This window comes from Neltuma alba, unplaced genomic scaffold (assembly GCF_004799145.2).
Source record: "Neltuma alba isolate B1F8T4 unplaced genomic scaffold, ASM479914v2 tig00012965_pilon, whole genome shotgun sequence".
NCBI lineage: Eukaryota > Viridiplantae > Streptophyta > Magnoliopsida > Fabales > Fabaceae > Neltuma > Neltuma alba.
In genome coordinates, this window is record NW_021637324.1 from 13,228 (window position 1) to 32,606 (window position 19,379).

Genomic DNA, 19,379 nt, shown 5'->3' on the forward strand with positions numbered 1-19,379 from the left:
GATGTAATTAACAAAACTCTTGAAGTCGACATTTCTATTTCTTTCGGCAAATTCATCCCCAAAAAAGAAAAAAGAAAAAGAAAAGAGAAAGAAAAAAGAGAAAAGCTCCCTTAATCGCATATTATGTCCGACACGTCAAGCTCTAATTGGTCCATCTGACGATGCCTGTAATTCCCTTAAGGGGTTAGGATCTGATGCAGCGTCTCTAACGTACACCCCTCATACACCAGCTCCGACAGTTGTCCATCTCGGACAAAGTTACCCTTAGTCCCTTACCTTTGGTCTCTCTGATCCAAAGCCCGAAGTTGTGCCTCTCGCACAAAGTTGAAGAAATTAACTCAGAAAATAAGCTCGAACACGCTTCCATAGCCCTCGTTAATGCAAAATTTGATATTGAAACACAGAAACGGAAGCGAAGGATAATAAAGAGGAAGGCTAGGAAGAAGAAGAAGTAGTAGAAGGGCGAAGCGTGAGAGAGAGTGTTTTCCGCCCTCTCGCTCACACATTTCACAGATCAGATCGAAATCTGCCCAATTGTTAGTTTCGCAATTTTCCATCTCTAAGATCCAATTTTTTCTTTTGCTGAGTGAGCACTTGAATTTGTTTTTAGTTGGGGGCGATTAGGTTTTTCCGAATCCAATGGCGTGCATAAAAGGGGTGAATCGATCGGCCTCTGTGGCTCTGGCGCCGGACGATCCTTACATGGCGGCCGGAACCATGGCGGGGGCGGTTGATCTGTCATTCAGCTCCTCTGCCAATCTTGAAATATTTAAGCTTGATTTTCAGTCGGATGATCAGGAACTGCCTTTGGTCGCCGAGTTTCCTAGTTCCGAGCGGTTCAATCGTCTATCTTGGGGGAACAACAGTTCTTCGTCTGAAGGTTTTGGTCTCGGCCTTATTGCCGGTGGACTGGTTGATGGGAACATTGACATCTGGAATCCCCTTACTCTGATCCGGTAATTGAGTTTTGCTTTAGAGCCTTGTTTCTTGGTCGACCTTCGAAATTGAATGTCGTCGAGGATGTTTCTTCCTTTATTTTATTCTGTTTTAGTGTTTTTAATGAGGGGACCTGCCGTTAGAGTTTCAAAAAGACAATTTGAAACTTCGTCTTTCAGTTTGTTACTGGATCCACGCTAAATGGCTTTCAAGGATTATGAACTGATTAGCGCTCCGCCTCTAGATGCATAAATTAGATACTTGTTAAAAGTTAAGTAATTCAGGAATGGAGTGCGATGAAGATATATAGGATTATAAGCTCTTTATGCTGATTGCATTCAACTAGATATTTGGCAACTTTCATGTATTGTGATGCTCTTCCGTGTAGTGCATTGAAGATTTCTGAATAATTACTTGATGTCTTGTTATTTTGAGTTAGAATAGGAATTTTGTTTGATATTGTATTGCCGCTAATTGTATACCATGCATTTTGCCATTGTAATTCTTTCAAGTTTCTTGTGCTTTTGTGTTCGTTCGCTGACCTTTCTTTTTGACGGCGCATGTTGAAAAAAATTCTTTCAACTCCTCCAAGAGTAGGTTTGGTGGGAAAATATGGAAGGAAAAGAGATGCAGATTAAAATTATAAACAACAATATATCGTCGAAATATTGCACCGTTGTTTGAAAATCGTTCTAAATTTGATTTGTTGTGAATTTAATGTTATTTGTTTTCCATTTTTGCTGAGCAATTAGATGGATGGTGGTCTCTTTCCGGGCGACGTGAGTGGGCATTGATTTTAATACTGGCTATTTTACTTCTATTAATTGATAATTGATCCTAACTCAAAAATGATGTACTTTCAAATCATTATGTATTTTATGGTTGTCTTGAAAATAAAGGATAGCCATTGACCTTTGGAAACCAAAGGGTGCATGATTGCTAGTTTGGAGATTCTCTTCGATTTGATTTAAATTATTGATCCAAAGATTCGTAAAACTGAATGTTTGGTTCTATGATTTTTTTCATTTGAAGGTTGCACACAAATTTTCCTGTTTTTCTAATGAACTTACTTTTTTGATTTATTTTCTCAGTTCGGAAGCAAATGAAAATGCTTCTGTTGCACACCTTGAGAGACATAAAGGACCTGTAAGTTTTCTTTTCCTATTTGAATGAGCCTGCAGTTCGTAAATGCTCTTCCTCATCTAGACTATGTATTATTTTCTTGAACTGTTGAAAAAAAAATGCTACCTCTGAATTTTATGTTTCAGGTTCGAGGTCTTGAATTTAATTCTATTGCACCAAATCTTCTTGCATCTGGGGCTGATGATGGTGAAATTTGCATATGGGATTTGGCCAATCCTTTGGAGCCCACTCATTTTCCGCCACTCAAGGTCAGATTTCCTTCCTTTGAGTGCGTACCTGTGAAATGCCAGCGTTTTACTAGATAAATCTGTGCTCTATCTTTGAATGTCTGTCCTTTTTTTTTTTTTTTTATTTATATAGTTTTAAGGATGAACCAGCACATCTTAGTGTATATAATTACGGTGCAGGGTAGTGGATCTGCTAGCCAGGGGGAAGTTTCATTCTTATCATGGAATAGTAAAGTCCAGCACATTTTAGCATCAACATCTTATAATGGGACCACTGGTGAGAAAAGATTATCAAAATTTTCTTTACATTATTCCCAACCATATTTTGGTTAGAATCCTAGATTTATTTTATTTCATTTTTTTTGAACATTTTGAATTTTTCCAGTGGTCTGGGATCTAAAGAAGCAAAAGCCAGTGATAAGGTAAATTGATGGCTAATTATTGATTCACCATCTTTTGCTTTTGTTTTGTAAAGGGCATGCAAAATTTTTGATAACCTGGTGTATCATATTTGAAATGACAGCTTTTCAGATTCAGTTAGAAGACGGTGCTCAGTTTTACAGTGGCATCCTGATATTGCCACACAGCTTGTTGTTGCATCAGATGAAGATGGTTCTCCTACTGTGAGGGTATAAAATTTGGGGATGAAGTAACTATTTATTTTGTTGACTGATAAGGTTTGACCATGTGAAAATATTGATGCAGCTTTGGGATATGAGGAACATAATGACACCAATAAAGGAGTTTGTGGGACATACTAAAGGTATCGACAACTTCCGTTAGTCAAGTTACATATAATTCTTTGCAAATATTCCATAGGCATCACTTGTTTGCTTCTTTCTCTATGTACACCGAGCCATCAATGCTAGACTCTTGGTTGCCTTTTTCCCACCATCTTTCACTTGCACACACATGGAAAAAACTGAGAATTGAAAAACAGGACTAGGTAGATGGTTAAATTTTTTATCATTGCTTTCTCTTTCCATGGACCTTGATTTAATCTCTTGACGTGAAATGAATAAACCAGAGATAGATGGTGTTAGATAGGTCTGGGTAGGTGGTAAATTTCATTATTAATGCCCTGTTTCTCTTAATTTGATTTTTGGCTCCTCCAACAGTTGCGCTACTGAGAGTCATAAGCTGCTAAGTCAAGGTTGTTAATTAGATTTTCATGGTTGCATTTGAGATAGGATTGGATTGCCTTTACTTTAGTAAGCACATTAACTTAAGTTAGGTTTCCTTGTCAATTTTAGCCTTTGCTAGTTTCAGTGCGATATGTTTACCTTGAGTGCATTATCAAATAGATAGCTTTTATTTGGCTTGTGCAGGTGATACATCTGGTATTTTGTATATTCTATAGGCTGTGAATGATTCTTTGTAGTTAGTTTTGGTTTTGCTGTTTAGCTTCCTGGTTCACCTATAAGGGTAGCTGACAAGACTATATTGGCTAAATTTTCTAATTAGGTGTAATTGCAATGTCATGGTGTCCCAATGATAGCTCTTACTTGCTAACCTGTGGCAAAGATAGTCGCACCATATGCTGGGACACAATTACTGGAGAGGTGGTGTTTGGCCCTTTTTTCCCCTGTTCAATCTTGTTTAACTAATTTGGCAAGTAACACTTTACACATTATTTGTTCAGTACTGACTGTTTATTTTCATTATTATTATTTTGGCAAGATTGTCTGCGAATTGCCAGCTGGAACCAACTGGAATTTTGAGGTTCACTGGTATCCTAAGATACCTGGAGTGATATCAGCATCTTCCTTTGATGGAAAAATTGGCATATACAACATTGAGGTACATATTTATTTCTCTGCTGGTTCATTCATATCCGTTTTGCTTTGCAAATGAGAAGTATGGTTGAACTTTGAAGTTATCTTGGGATGGAATGAAGTAACATGGAAATGGAATAACCGGATAAGGGGAAGCCTGCATCTTATATACTCTATTTTTCATTGATCACTAAGAAGATTGTGGTAATCATGATACGCTAAAATCAGCATCAAATGCTTTTTCTATAGCAATGCTTTTTAACAATTGCATTGATATGTTGAATGATAAAATTGTGAATCAAAATTTAGTCAACTGAGTTCCTTGTTTAGTGTCTTCCTGTCATTTTTCTGCATGTTAATTCTTCATTACTTCATGTCTTTTAGAAGTGGTATGAAATTTTGCGTATTCTTTGAACAGGTATTGTGAACATGAATTGATCGAAAAGTCATGAGTATAAAATTCTTAGTTGGCCCTCTTCATTTCTTAATCTTTTCTTTCAATCACTTTAAGTCTTTCTTTATGACAGTATACATTATCCGATTTTGAACTGTTGACTGTAAAGTAGACATTCATTTTAATTAGCCTATTGCTCACTGAAAGTGTTATTTTCCAATATCAGCATAGCCTGATTGTGCTTATTTATAGCATTTTGTACGATCTGATCTTTCTTTTTAATTATATATTTATTGTACCTAATCCCAAATAGAAAATAAAAGTCGAGGGAAGAAGATCTATTATCTATTCATTACATGTGCATGCACACGCACATATATATAAATGAAGCAATTAAATGAGCTCATTTCTAATAGCAACATATGACTTAGTACCTAATCCCAAATAGAAAAAATTACTGATGTATATTTTTTTACTTTATTATTGCATTATAGGCGTAATCTCTTTTTCTTTTCTTTTTTCCTTTCTTGATATCCCTTTGCCAGTCATATTACTAATTACATCTATAATTGTTTGCAGGGTTGCAGTCGATATGGTGTTGGGGAACATGATTTTGGCGCAGGTGACGCTTTTATTTCTTATATGTATTTGTTACAGTTATCAGCATTAGACATGCTCAAGTTTTTAATATGCAGCGTTTTATTTTTGTGATTTATGGGGATGGGGAGGATTGTGTAGGTCAACTCATCATGTCTTGTTAGTTAATCTCAGATTTTGACTCAAGGATATCTTTATGAATATTACCTTTCCATGCAGCACCTCTGAGAGCTCCAAAATGGTATAAACGTCCTGTTGGAGTCTCATTTGGCTTTGGGGGCAAGCTGGTGTCATTTCAATCCAAGTCATCTGCTGCAGGTGCACCAACTGGGCCGTCAGAGGTGAAATATTATTACTGTGATGTCCTTGTATTTCTTCTGCTGAGCTGTTAAATTTTGTTGACTATCTTATTTGTACTATTCCAGGTATTTGTGCACAACTTGGCTGCTGAAGACAGTCTTGTGAGTAGGTCATCTGAATTTGAAGCTGCAATACAAAGTGGGGAAAGAGCATTATTAAGGGCTTTATGTGATAAAAAATATCAGGAGTCACAGTATGTTTTTCTCCCTGAAGAGTCATTTTTTCTCACTGTTTGGTTTTGATGTCTCGTTTAATCTGCTATTGATCTGTTCATTTTGACAGATCTGAGGAGGAAAGGGAAACCTGGGGCTTCTTAAAGGTTATGTTTGAAGATGATGGGACTGCACGAACAAAACTACTCACTCACCTTGGTTTCAGTGTACCTAGTGAAGGAAAAGACACAGTTGCAGATGGTCTTACCAAAGAAGTAAGTGGTCTTGGACTTGAGGACACATCTGTCGATAAAGTAGGACTTGAGGCGGCCAATGAACCCACTGTTTTCCCTTCTGACAATGGGGAAGATTTCTTTAACAATCTTCCTAGCCCCAAAACTGATACACCTGTGTCTACTTCTGGTGGCAACTTCGTTGTGGAAGATGCCAATGGTTCGGAGAAAATCCAAGAAGAGTTGGAAATGGAGGAGAGTGCTGACTCTTCATTTGATGACAGTGTTCAACGTGCTCTGGTCCTTGGAGACTACAAGGGAGCAACTGCGCAATGCATATCTGCAAATAAGTGGGCTGATGCTTTAGTTATTGCTCATGTTGGCAGTGCTTCCTTGTGGGAAAGTACACGGGATCAATACCTTAAGCTAAGCCGGTCCCCATACTTGAAGGTAGTTGCTAATTAAATCATATATTCCATTAGATTATATATCTGACTGATATCAGTTCTTTCCTTAAATTCACCACTTATCTGTGATTTATGGGTTATTTCCATTTTCAGATTGTATCAGCAATGGTGAGCAATGACCTCTTGAGCCTTGTGAACTCCAGGCCTCTGAAGTTTTGGAAGGAAACTCTTGCTCTTCTATGCAGTGTAGGTCTCGTTGCTTCCTGTCTGATTTCTTCTTCTTCTTCTTTTAATTTTTAGCAAGTATTGATGATTGCATTTTTTAATTTACTAATGTTTGTTACATCATTTTAAAATTGATCAAAGAGAAGTTACTTTATCATGTTTTATCTGGCATCTCAGGCTCACTGGTTCGTCAATATTTAAAATAGTTTTTTCTTGGGTCATCTCTCTCTCTCTCTCACACCCCCCCCTTTTTCTTACTACTGGAAAGGATGTGCAAGTTCTTCTCCATATTTTACCATTCGACTATGTTATTTATGTGTTGTTGCCACTAATGGATTATATTATAATTGGGGAATGTGGTTTTCTGATACTAAATAAGGACCCTTGCTCTCTACCTTTGACTTATAATCAGCTTAAATTCTCAACTTTCATATTAGTTTAAAGATATCAATAAGAAATTAAATACAAGATATCAGTTCTGTTGACCCTGGAGTTTATCTGTTGCATAACTGATGTTCTTTAGTTATGAACTACTTACAGTTTGCACAGAGAGATGAGTGGACAATGCTTTGTGACGCACTTGCTTCAAAACTTATGGTGGCTGGCGATACATTAGCTGCGACACTTTGTTTTATATGTGCTGGAAATATTGATAAAACAGTTGAAATTTGGTCAAGGAGACTGCAGAGTGAGCATGAAGGAAAATCTAATGTTCAGCTTCTACAGGTAATGAGTGACTAAGTTCAAGTTTTTCCCCCCAAAATGAAAAAACTGATATAGAACTGAGAATTATAAAGGCTGGATGGTTGACGAAATCTTGTAATTTGATAGGAGTTGATGGAGAAGACTATTGTTCTTGCTGTAGCAACTGGGCAAAAGAGGCTTAGTTCATCTCTTTGCAAGCTTGTTGAGAAATATGCTGAAATTTTAGCAAGTCAAGGGCTGTTAACTACTGCAATGGAGTATCTGAAACTCTTAGGATCTGATGAGCTTCCAACTGAACTTGTGATCTTAAAAGATAGAATTGCTCTTTATACAGAACCTGGTAAGCTTTTTGGTAGCACCTGTTCTTTTTTTCAAGTTGATAATTAGAATGTGACCCTTTAACTGGTTTTATTGCTTGATTTGTATGTCGATTGATGGCATTCACATATTATTTATTGGTTGAAATTTGCTTCTGATTTTAAAATTTTTCTTATAAGAAAAATGCAGGATATAATATGATGTCCCTAGGATAGCTTTGTGCTAGTCGCCTCTGAACAAACTGCATAATAGATAAACTCTTCCCGGGGTTTTTTTTGACCTTCTCTTCCCGGGGTTTTACTATAGACTTTTCTTGTATATGAAAAGGGCCCTTGTCATGGATACTTTTATTTTTCTTTCATGATAAAGACAATGGTGAAACTTCCCTTGATCACAATATTATTCTGAATAATAGCTATCTATCTAGTGACTTAATACGAATGTAGCAGTTTCAACACACAGAATAATGGGCTTGATAGTATTCCTTCCCATGGAAAAGTTTCAATATTCTAGATGCTTCTATTACTTTGTGATTGATGTACAGCCCAAAAACCATTGAATAAGTTTTGTTTTGTGAGTGGGTGTTGGGAAAAGGTGTCTTTATGTGATGTGGTTGCTGGTTTGAGATATTTCATGAGATTTCAGTGGTTAGTTTTTCGCTCCCAATCATACAAGCACAGCCTTTTCCATAAGATAAAAGAATCATATATGCTATTCACCTTGTCGAATTGTTGATCACTAGGAAAAGTTTTTAATGGTGGAGTACGGCTAGTTATTTTAATCTTTAAGCATTCTGGATTCTGAAGCTCTGTTTTTATGTGATTGCAAATAATTGTAATATTAATGTAATTGTGTTATGCTTTCCAGCCTCTATTTTTACCATTTTAAAGTCCTATATTTTTTCCTGTATATTTCTCGAATTTGGCTGCAGAGTTGGAATTAAAGGCTACTACTGCTTTTGAAAATTCTCAATCACGGAGCAGATCTTTTTATGGTGCTGATAATTCTTCATATGGTGGAAATTATCAGGTTTGTATCTTTATTCTTCAACATTTTCTTTTTGGGGAAAACATTATCTTGCCGCAATTGATTTTGTTTTTAATTTTTTTATCACTTGTTTATTAGGAGTCAGCACCCGCACAAGTGCAGCAAAGTGTTCCTGGAACTGCATATAATGAAAACTATCAACAACAGTATGATACTTCATATGGAAGAGGGTATACAGTTCCCGCTCCATATCAGCAACCTCAACAGCCTAATTTATTTGTTCCGTCACAGACCCATCAGGTTCCTCAGGTATGCGATATTACTTATAGTTAGAAGGAACAGCTGTAGCCCAATGAAGAATTGTAGATTTATTTATCAAATCTCCAGTTTGTGTGATGATAAAGTAATAAACAATCACTTGTAGATTTGTGAAGAAGCAATTTATGCGCCTCAATGAAATTTATATGAAAATATATTAATCTGCTACAAGATTTTTCAATTGAGTGATATTTTTTCTTTATATGTATATTTATTTCCCTGAAACACCTAATCTTTGGCCAGATTAGTTTTGAAATGCCGAAAGAGAAAATTATTCAGTTTGTGAATGTTGCCAAACAGAATCTGAACACAACACATTTGATCAGAAGTACATACTGATTTTCCTTGTAAGCTGTTTCTTTCCCAAATGGGTAGTGAATTGCACAAAAAATGGTATATTCAGCGTCATTGTTTTTCACGAGTAGAGTAGACTGCCTGTGCATTATTACACTCTGGACTTTGAACTGCATGATAGCTAGAGTTCTTTATTTTTTCTTTTAATAATATTTTTTTTCTATTGCTTTTTATTCCAAATTGTCTTCTTTCCTGCAGCCAAACTTCTCTCCTGCTGCCGTCACACAGCCTCCTTTGAGATCTTTTGATCCTCAGACTCCTCCTACTCTAAAAAATGCAGCGCAATATCAGCAGCCCACCTTGGGTTCTCAATTGTATTCTGTCAGTTTATTTCTTTCTTTCTTTCTAATTTTCATGTCTTTCAATATCATCAAATTATTGTGTCTGGCTGCTAGAAGATTTATACATGGCCTTTCTGTGTTTCAGACACCTAGCAATCCACCTTACCAACCTCCAAGCCCTGTTCATGGCCAGAAATTACCGCATGTTGTGGCACCGACCCCTCATTCAAGGGGATTCATGCCAGTTCCTACTCCCAGCGCCGTCCAAAGACCTGGTGTGGGATCAATGCAACCACCTGTCAGGAATCCTCAGGCAGGATCTGTACAACCGACTACATCGCCAGCAGCTCCACCTCCTACAGTGCAGACAGCAGATACTTCAAATGTTCCTGGTAAGTTGTTTACAGTTGTATTTGTTTTTCTGATGAAGTGGATTTTCTTCCTATGGTAACTCTGTGGTGTTCCCATTTGACTTTTGCTTGCTTTGGCTGTGTCTGCCAGTGCACCAAAGGCCTGTTGTAACCACGTTGACAAGGCTTTTTAATGAGACATCAGAAGCACTAGGAGGTTCACGTGCAAATCCAGCTAAGAAGCGTGAGATAGAAGACAACTCCAAGAAACTCGGTGGGTTGTTTGCCAAATTGAACAGCGGGGACATCTCTAAAAATGCTTCTGATAAGCTGCTTCAGCTATGTCAGGCATTAGACAACGGTGATTTTGGTACTGCCTTGCAAATTCAGGTAAAGCAATTTGAAAGTTGAAGTACAGACAAAAATTTGTTGCTAAAAGCTATCATATTTACATTCTAGCTGTCATTGTCTTATGCTGCAGGTGCTTCTCACTACCACGGAGTGGGATGAATGCCAGTCCTGGTTAGGCTCACTCAAGCGAATGATCAAAACAAGGCAGAGTGTGAGACTAAGTTAAGAAGATGCAGATCCTCTCTGATTTTGGAAAATTTTATGGGATCTGCTGCTTACGGTGCTAACCATTTCATCAATGGACACAAGAGTCAAGACCACCTCTAGATTTTGCAGATGCTGGGTTTTCGTTCTTTGCTCTTCCACAATTTCTTGCAATGCCCGCTGCTTTCGTATCTATTTTATTGTTAAAAGCAGATAGTAAAGGTAGCTTTTGGTACATGATCAGAAAAGCTTTAGCAGATTGTTTTTCATCCATTCTGTGTAAGATGGAGGAGAGTCTTCTTTTTGGTTTGGCCCCTTTCAGAAATTCCTAGATGGTTTTTCCCCCCACACCCCTGTTAGGTTTGCTGAAAGTTGTGTCAATGATGATGTCAGCGTTACCTTTATAGATTAATTGTTTTCTTTTTAAATTTGTACTGCCATAGTCATATGATTATTATTGATTGACCCTCAAAGGATTGAATAATGTAACCCCTGTTTCTATGTTTTCTTTTCCTCTTGAGCTTTTCATGGTTATGGAGTGTTTAGAGGCTGGAATGAATATCTGTTTGCCAGTTCATGGTGTCCGAAAAGCCTAGACTGATGGAAAAGCTGACTGGGTTAACAGTTTAACAAATGTTGGAAGGAAAGTCTGCTTTTGGTGGCCATAAACCCATTGTTGATTTAAAATACGGATAAAGCGAGGGCACTGCAAAGTCTACCTACATGATGCCCCCCCCGTCTTGGGTTTACCGTTGCCGTTGACAATTATGTATCCGTTCAATCTAGAAAGCCACATCAACAAGTGTCACTAAGATTTTTATTTATTTATTTTTCCTTTTCAAATTATAAACGTATGAATTATTACAGAAAAAGGATGAGTAGAAAGAGAGTGAGTTTCATATATATTATATGCTCATACTCTGTTATGTTTTCCCTCTAGAGGAACTTTAATTTTAGAGGACTTAAATTCTGCCTTGAATTTTATTTTTTTCACTTTATTCTTTAATTATGATTTGGTCATATCACAGTAACTTGCAACTTTCTTATTAATTCATGGATTATATGAGCTAGAGTGGATTTGTACAGTTACATTTAGCCGAATGATGATTTCCAGACTCCAGTTCTAAATGGAAGGGAAACTGGCAAAAATCTGTAAACGATTTAGGGCCCGTTAAGAGTGATTTATAAGTAGTTTTTTACTTGTGATTTACAAAATATGAGATGAGTATGTAAAAAGAGTTTGTTTTGACTTATGTAAAACATGTTTACAAGTGATGGCAAAGGCATTATATTCATCGGATTCTAGTTACTGAGTGGGGTGCATGTAGGTGTGGGTGCAGGTGCCCATGCACAACGTTGTTCTTCAGACTTTGTCGGCCAAAAAAAAAAATTACAAATTCCAGAGAAAATGATAATTGCAGACTTAGTGAAGGCTTTGATGACAAGTAAATACCTTTAATTATTATAATGTTATGGACGAATGATTGTCTTTATTTGCAATTTAAAATTGCCCATATCACCAAAATGAAGAAACTGGTCAATAAAATTATAGAAGATCACTGATGAATTTTTTAAAAAGAAATAGCTTCAATAAAATTTGTCTGATTTATAATAAAAACATAGGGTGCAAAACTCGAGAGTGATATGGATTCACATTACAAGATCTTTGAAAGTGGATTGAATTCATAATTGGAAGAGAAAAAGATGCCATTTTGAGGTACAGGCACAAAGAAAGTGGCTCTCCATGTAATTAGTGCCTTTTGACCTTATTTTCTTGGCTTTGCCAATAAAAGCAAACCAAAAAAAAAAAAAAAATCCTTCTGTTCCATAGTTGTGGTATTCATCTCTGTCCGAAGATATTTAAATTTTTTATGCATGTTAATAGTGAGAGTGGTCTTCACTTAAAGAAAAAAATTTTGACTTAATCACTCTCACTTTATTTAAATACTCCCTCCGCTCCACAATATAAGAAGTTGAGTAATTAATAATAAGTTTCCGCTTTTAATTCTTGTTATAGGGAAAAATGTAGGAGAGATGGAAGAAAATTTTTCAATACATTTTTAAAAAGGATAAAATAGGTAATTTTTAACAATTTGAAACAAATTTAATGGTTTAACTAGCATTCTCTTTGTTATGAGAAAACTTAACTAACTTTTTATATCTTGAACCAAAGGGAGTACTACATGTTGTATGCCTGACAGGTTTAATAATGAATCTAAATTCTGTCAAAATTTCTTTATATTGTCATTTTCTCAAAATCCCATCTCCACCTTTAGATAAGAAGTGGATAATTCCGATTTAAATAAGGATAATTTTAAAAATTATCAAATCTAAGTCATTCTTTTTTGCAGATGAGATTACGAGAGGAAAGGGGAAAACAGAGATTCTGAGAGGATTCTGATCCCTCCATAGCTAGTGTGATTTCATTGCAGTATGCTGCCTAGTGCACATAAGGCTTCAAAAATTCAAAGGAAGAGTGAGATGCATGAACAAGAGGAACGAAGGAAAGGAAGTTTCTCCAATGGCTGAAAAGCCGTAATCCGCGGAAAGGAAAGGGAATATAGAAATGCTCGCTTACTGATACACAGTAAAAGACACTTTTTCTTCTTTCAGTTTCTGTTTCAGTTAGAAAAAACGACGCCACGTTGGACATCCATCCTCTTCTTGTTTGTCTTCTTTTTCCTCGATGCTTGTTTCCACTTTGTCTGTACCAAACCTACTTTTGGTTTCCACCAATCACCCCTTCTCTCCCTGTCAAATCCCTTTCAAACTTAAATTTCGGACTCACTATGAAATAAGTCAATAACCTCTGAAGAAAAAAAGAGATTCTTTTCCACTAAGAAGGTTAGCTCCTCCAACAGCTGGAGATGTAACATTGTCATGTTATTTGTTTTATTCACTGTTGTGTTAATCTGTAATAAGGATATCACTCAGTTTGAATTTAGCAGAAAAGACTAATATATCATAATATAATAAATTAAAATTTGAATTTCTGTTAAGACAGATGCTCACATTTAATACTTGATAACGCTTAGAATAAAATTGCTTCCGATAGAAAGATACACGTGTCTAGTAGAAAAAAAATTGTAAGAAGAATAAATGTTGGTTTTGAATTATTCAAAAGTGCCATCCAAATTATGTTTCCCTCTCATCAAACGAATCAGATGGGAAGGAGTGCTTCTATAAATGTAATTTTAAGTAATTGTTTCATAAATTCTGTATATGTCTATTTATATTTTTTATAAATGGTGCATCAAACTTGAAAGTAACATGAAGAAATTAATAATATTTCTTTATCTTTTGAGTTGTTGTGTGATTAATAAGAATATGAATTAAAATAAACATAAACAAGTTTAGGATAATTAATGTGTTCTCTCATTTGTGGCCTTTTAGATTTGTACCACGAGGTGAGGTATGAGGACTGTTATGGTTATATTAAGTGTTTATAAGCATATTTAATTATTCATGTAAGGCGAAACAAAATTATTCTCACGTACATAAATTGTATTTCATAAGTTATGATTGAAAAGTTATTTTGAAAGTATCTCGTTGTCATTCCAAATAAGCACAACCGATACAATTTTTGAGTCAATAGACATATGTTTAATTATGATATAATCTTTTTTTTTTTTTGCTAAAACATATGTATCTTTCTATTGGAGGCAATCCTATTTGAGGCACTGTCGGGCACTAAATGTGAGCACCTCTCTCAGTAGGGATTTGAACCTTGATTCGTCACATTGTGAGAGACTAGCCCCTTCTGCTAGACCCAACCCTATTGGTTATAATATACTTATTTCAATCCTATTTATGAGATTTACCTAACGTACTTTAATAAAAAGCCACGCGCAGATTTAATAAAATATTATGACATTCTCAAAAATCTCGTCTTTTTCACTCTTAACTTAGAGTAATGACTATTTTATGGGCCTACATTCGGTGCTCATCACTTGATGAGCACCCGGTGCTCATCAAGTGATGAGAAATCTGGACCGTTCAGATCTAATCTGGACGGTCCATATTTAATATTTTTAAATAATTATTTTAAAATAGAAAAAATTATTTTTTAAAAGCATGGTAGTTAAGAGATTATCTTTATTTTTTATTCTATACCTATTAAAATAATTATTTTTAAAAAATAAAAAATAAAAATAAAATAAAATCTGGACCGTCCAGATCGGATCTGGACGGTCCAGATCGGATCTGGACGGTCCAGATCCTGATGAGCACCCAATGCAAATCCCTATTTTATAGGGATATTTTTCTTAGTGAGAATTTGAATCTTAATTCATTACGCCGTGAAGAATTAGTTTTTTCTATTAAACTCAATCTTGTTGGTAAACAGTGACTTTTTGTCTTCCTTATATCTCTCCACCAAATAAATGAGTTGTTTTGGAAGAATGAAAAAATTAAATTGACATTTAATTAGTTTTACCTCATTTTTCTTAAATTTTGAAAGAAAATAATAGGCTTATAGAGAGTATTTTTAATTAACTTCTAACCAAATTACTCCATTTAAATATAATTAAGAATATTCTTCCGATCTTAAATATAAGATCCTTTTTGTAGTATAATTTACACTATAAAAAGGATCTTATATTTAGAATTAGAAAAGCATTAAACAATATCACATTTGTTTATGCGACAACTGAAACTTCTTGAAGTTCTTCTTTCTTTTCCTATTATCCTGTTGAATTTGTTTCCCACAATCAAACGAGTTCATATAAAGCTCTTAAGCATGTGTTTCGTTTACTTTAAAAACATTTTAAAAAAATATTTTTATATACATCAAGATAAAATCGTTCAACATACCTACTTACTCATATGTCATTAAATTATTTTTAAAATTATAATTTGACTTTCATACAAACAAACCAAAAAGTTTTTGGGGTTTGCGCTGGATTGTGCTTTATTAATTAATTAATTATTAGATTATGAATGCTAAAAGCATGATGGGATTGGAAGATGTATTATTCCACTTTGGGGCAATTAATTAACAAGGAAAGAGCATTTTTAGGCGCATTCATTGGATTTTCGTGTGGTGTCTTGTCATGTCAAGATTGTTTACTTTTAATATTAATCGATTGATTAATTTAATATTCTGAAGGTGAAGTGTAGACTATTGCTAATCCTGCCCTGTTTTGGTAGATGTCAAATGTTTTAATAATAAGATTAATAGAACAAGTTGCCCATGATTTGACCAAGTCCATTACACCACTATTAGCACAATGAAGGTTGATTCAAGGTCAATAGTTTAGTTATAGCTGAAAAGGGTCGATTTAATTATGTCTAATGTAATGTTGTCTAATTAAAATATATGAAGATATTTATATATAGACTTAATTAATCTACAAATCCTTGTAATTTCAATCAATTTTAAATCAGGTCTTTATAGTTTTTATTTTTATTTTTATAGGTCTTTATTCTTTCACATGTTTTTAATTAAGTCCTTGCATTTTTTTTTTTACAAAGTCTTTATAATTTTCTTAAATTTTTAATCAGGTCCACATTGTTTTAATTTTTATTTATTAATTAAATATAAACTTAATTAAATATATTACTGAAATATAAAATATTAATAATGAAATTAAATTAATATAAGTAATATAATTAAATAATTCAGGAAAATTTTTTAGAACAATTAATATTTTCTTGCTAGCAAAAAATAAAATTATTATAATAATTCATTATTTTTATAATATTATTGTTTATAAACTAATATTAAATAATATATACTATTTTATGATTATAGAATAGTATTATTAGAATTCATAAAATAAAGAGTAAAAAGTTCAGAGACTTAATTAAAAATAAGGTGAACTTATAAAGACTTGATATAAAAAAAAAATACAAAGACCTAATTAAAAATATGTGAAAGTATAATAACCTGATAAAAAGAAATAAAACTATAAGACCTGATTCAAAATCGGTTAAAATTACAAGGACTTACAGATTAATTACCCTTATATATAATCCTAAAAATAGTAATATTTAAATAAAAATGTATTAATATACAAGCAAATGGAATGGTAATTAATGTATAAACTACATATAATCCAACATAATATAATTATTAAAGTATAAATATGATACACTATTATTTTTTTTAACCCAAAACAACATCATTTTAAACTTAATAAAAAAATATATAATTCTACCGGCAAACTGTTGGTTGAGATGGTGTGCAACTTCATCCTTATAAAAAGAAGAACACAAGTTCAAATAATAGGAAACATATTTATTGGGAGAGACAAAAATCCTCTGCTCTCTAAATCTCATAAAGAGAAACTTTTGATCAAATAAAAAAATATATAATTCAATACAGTGGACTCATATAATAACTCCTGATGAAATATTTATATTTAGAACCGGACTTGGTAACATGGAACCCAATAAAATTTGTGGAGAAAGATTTGAATAAGAGAAAAACAACTTATATAAAACTTGAGAAGAATAACATTGTTTATAATTCATGGAGTAATGTGATTCTCTGTACAATTTATGTTATATTTATGATAACAAATGTATTATATATCTCAATTTTCATGCCACAAAAAAAGAGAAGGGGAAAAGAGGCCAATTAGGTGGTTGATGCACCAAAAAATATATAACCATAATGAGAAATGGTCCCTAAAAGAGGTGAAATTATATGAATGAACATTTCACCAAAAGGTAGGTCTAGATCCACCTTACCAATTCAATGCCACTATAAGAATTAGGAAAATAAATTATGTGTTATATTTAATATACAAATGGAATAAGAATAAAAAATAAAATGCATTAAAATTATCATGATTTTTCATTTAAAAGTTTGTTCAAAAAATTAAGTGATAATATTCTTATTAAAGTGGTGGGTAAGAACATTTAAGAGTACTCTTGCATTACCCTTCTAATTGTTGATTTTTATGGATAAACTATGCCTATTGGTGAGGTAAGAAAATATTAAAAGTAACAAAGAAAGAAAAATAAACAAATGGATAATAAAGTTTGCTTGAAAAAGTTTTGTTACCTTTTTCACCAACTTTTGCAGCTAGAAGGGTCCTATATATTCTAAAGAAAAAAGGCTCTGATTTTTTTAATTTCATTTTAAACCGAATTTTGATTTTGGATCAAGGTTGCTTCTTTAAGACTCTTGAATATTTAATGTTTGATCCTTTATTTTCAAGTAAAATTCTTGTTTAAAACTTATGTGAATATATATTCAGGTAAGCAAGTGTCAATTTTGTTCTTCTTATGTATTATTTTCCTTTTCAAAGGAGAAAAAGGTTACTCATATGGTGATGAAATTAAAGTCCAGCTCAGATAATGTTATGCCTAAATTATTATTAGTTAATTAAAAGAAAAAATCCTGGCTTGTGAAGATACAATCTGTGATTAATTAACATTGATTTTTTTTCATGTAACTTAAACATGATTTTCCGCATATTAGTTAATCAAGTTGCTATTATGGAAATAATTGAAGTAATATTTTGAGTAACTGTTAAGATTCATTATGAAAAGGTTGGTTTGAGACTTGCAATGATGAACATGAAACTAACACAATAAAAGAAATAAGAAAAACCAATAAACAATATTTTTTATATAATATATGCAATATGATTTTTTTTTTTTCGGCGAACACATATAATATGATATTGTAAAGATATGGTTGTCTAATATGAGGAATAAATATTGGTTACCAACCTCGCTTTGTGTCATATTAGCATTTAAGAAGACCCTGTTAATTAGCCAGCTAATGCCTAATAGGCCAAATGGCCAACTTTTAAAATTTATTAATTAAATAAAATAATATCAATTAACGTGACTTAAATTGATTTGTCTTCAACTAACTTGGACTCATTATGCAAAATTATACCCCTTCCATCCTTTCTATAAGATCCACTTTGGTGTTTTATGGATGGCCCCAAAAAGGTGTTATATTGAGTACATCTTAACTAATTTTATCTTTGATTAATTTTTCTCATACATTCTTTTTTATCATTTTTCTTATCATTATTTCCCCTCATTTACCCACTTATAAATAAGAGTATATTAAAAAATATTTTTATGTGTTTATTATTTTTAACTAATTTTAACAATTTTTTTAAATCATACAATTTGATTATTTGGATCTTATAAACAACAGATGAAGTGTTAATTAACCTCACTTTACATAATGATTAATCGATTAAGAAGTTTGGTGATAAATTTTTTTTCTTTTTTATGTGTTATATAATTTATTATTTGAAAAGAAAAAAGCCGAAGATAATGTCTAATATGCAACTTTCCAGCTTCCAGTTTGCAGGGGTTTGAAACTAATGTGAGGAAATTGGCACGTGACGTGAGAACAAAGAAACAGACACAAAGCACCAGGGCATTGTACTGTTCCTTCTTAGTGTACCAAAGCGAACTTCATCATTATAATATTGTTTCTCTGCTTTGCTTAGTGTCTCTGATACTGCAAAAGAAAATATATTATTCTTAGCTCACACAACATGACGATTACAAACTTTGCTATCCACTCAATGGGGTCCATTAATGTGGAAATGGAGCTCTTAAATCTCTTGTCGCTTTCTCTTTGGGCTTATTATAAATCATTATCATATGGCCAGGTTGCCCCATTCTTCTAAACCTCACTTTCTGAAAAATATTTGCTTTTTTCATGTTAATTAGAAAGCACTTGGCTGGTTTTGAAATAAAACCATCTGTCATCAAATTGATCAATAATTAACCCAATGTACATATCATGTGGGGTTTGACGAATTGTGTGGATTATGCTGATCATGTGAGGAATCTAAGCTTGATGATTAATGACTAATTCAGGTTTTTATATGGGAAATAGAGTTTAGTCTTGTTTTAGTTTACAGACATTAGATTCTTTTCTTTCCTTTTTTTTTTTTTTGATAAAATTATGGACATGTAATGTTGACATTTGTGATGTGACTTGCGTGTAACAAAAACTATTTTTAGTTCAATCAAAGTTTAAGACATTCTGGAACAAGAATATTCCTTGGACTTAAGATTTAAAATGATTAGTGTAGGATGAATTCAAAGTTCAAACCATTAACACTATATTTAATTAA

General features: G+C 33.4%; 1 protein-coding gene across 2 annotated transcripts; it reads left to right on the top strand.

Moving 5' to 3' along the window:
• Positions 1-325: 325 nt before the first annotated feature.
• LOC114733114 (protein transport protein SEC31 homolog B-like) lies at positions 326-10,674 on the top strand. Of its 2 annotated transcripts, XM_028920518.1 has the most exons (23): positions 326-536; positions 611-956; positions 2,028-2,082; positions 2,205-2,327; positions 2,487-2,583; positions 2,692-2,728; positions 2,830-2,935; positions 3,012-3,069; positions 3,771-3,868; positions 3,987-4,106; positions 5,055-5,097; positions 5,292-5,413; positions 5,498-5,625; positions 5,715-6,267; positions 6,378-6,470; positions 6,990-7,175; positions 7,281-7,494; positions 8,404-8,501; positions 8,598-8,768; positions 9,330-9,452; positions 9,558-9,804; positions 9,914-10,152; positions 10,244-10,674. In XM_028920518.1, the coding sequence occupies exons 2-23, from the start codon at positions 640-642 to the stop codon at positions 10,337-10,339; spliced, it is 3,324 nt and encodes a 1,107-aa protein (XP_028776351.1). In that variant the 5' UTR covers positions 326-536; positions 611-639; the 3' UTR covers positions 10,340-10,674. The 2 variants fall into 2 exon arrangements, with proteins under 2 accessions (XP_028776351.1, XP_028776350.1); XM_028920517.1 differs by having other exon boundaries at positions 326-956.
• The last annotated feature ends 8,705 nt before the right edge of the window (positions 10,675-19,379 follow it).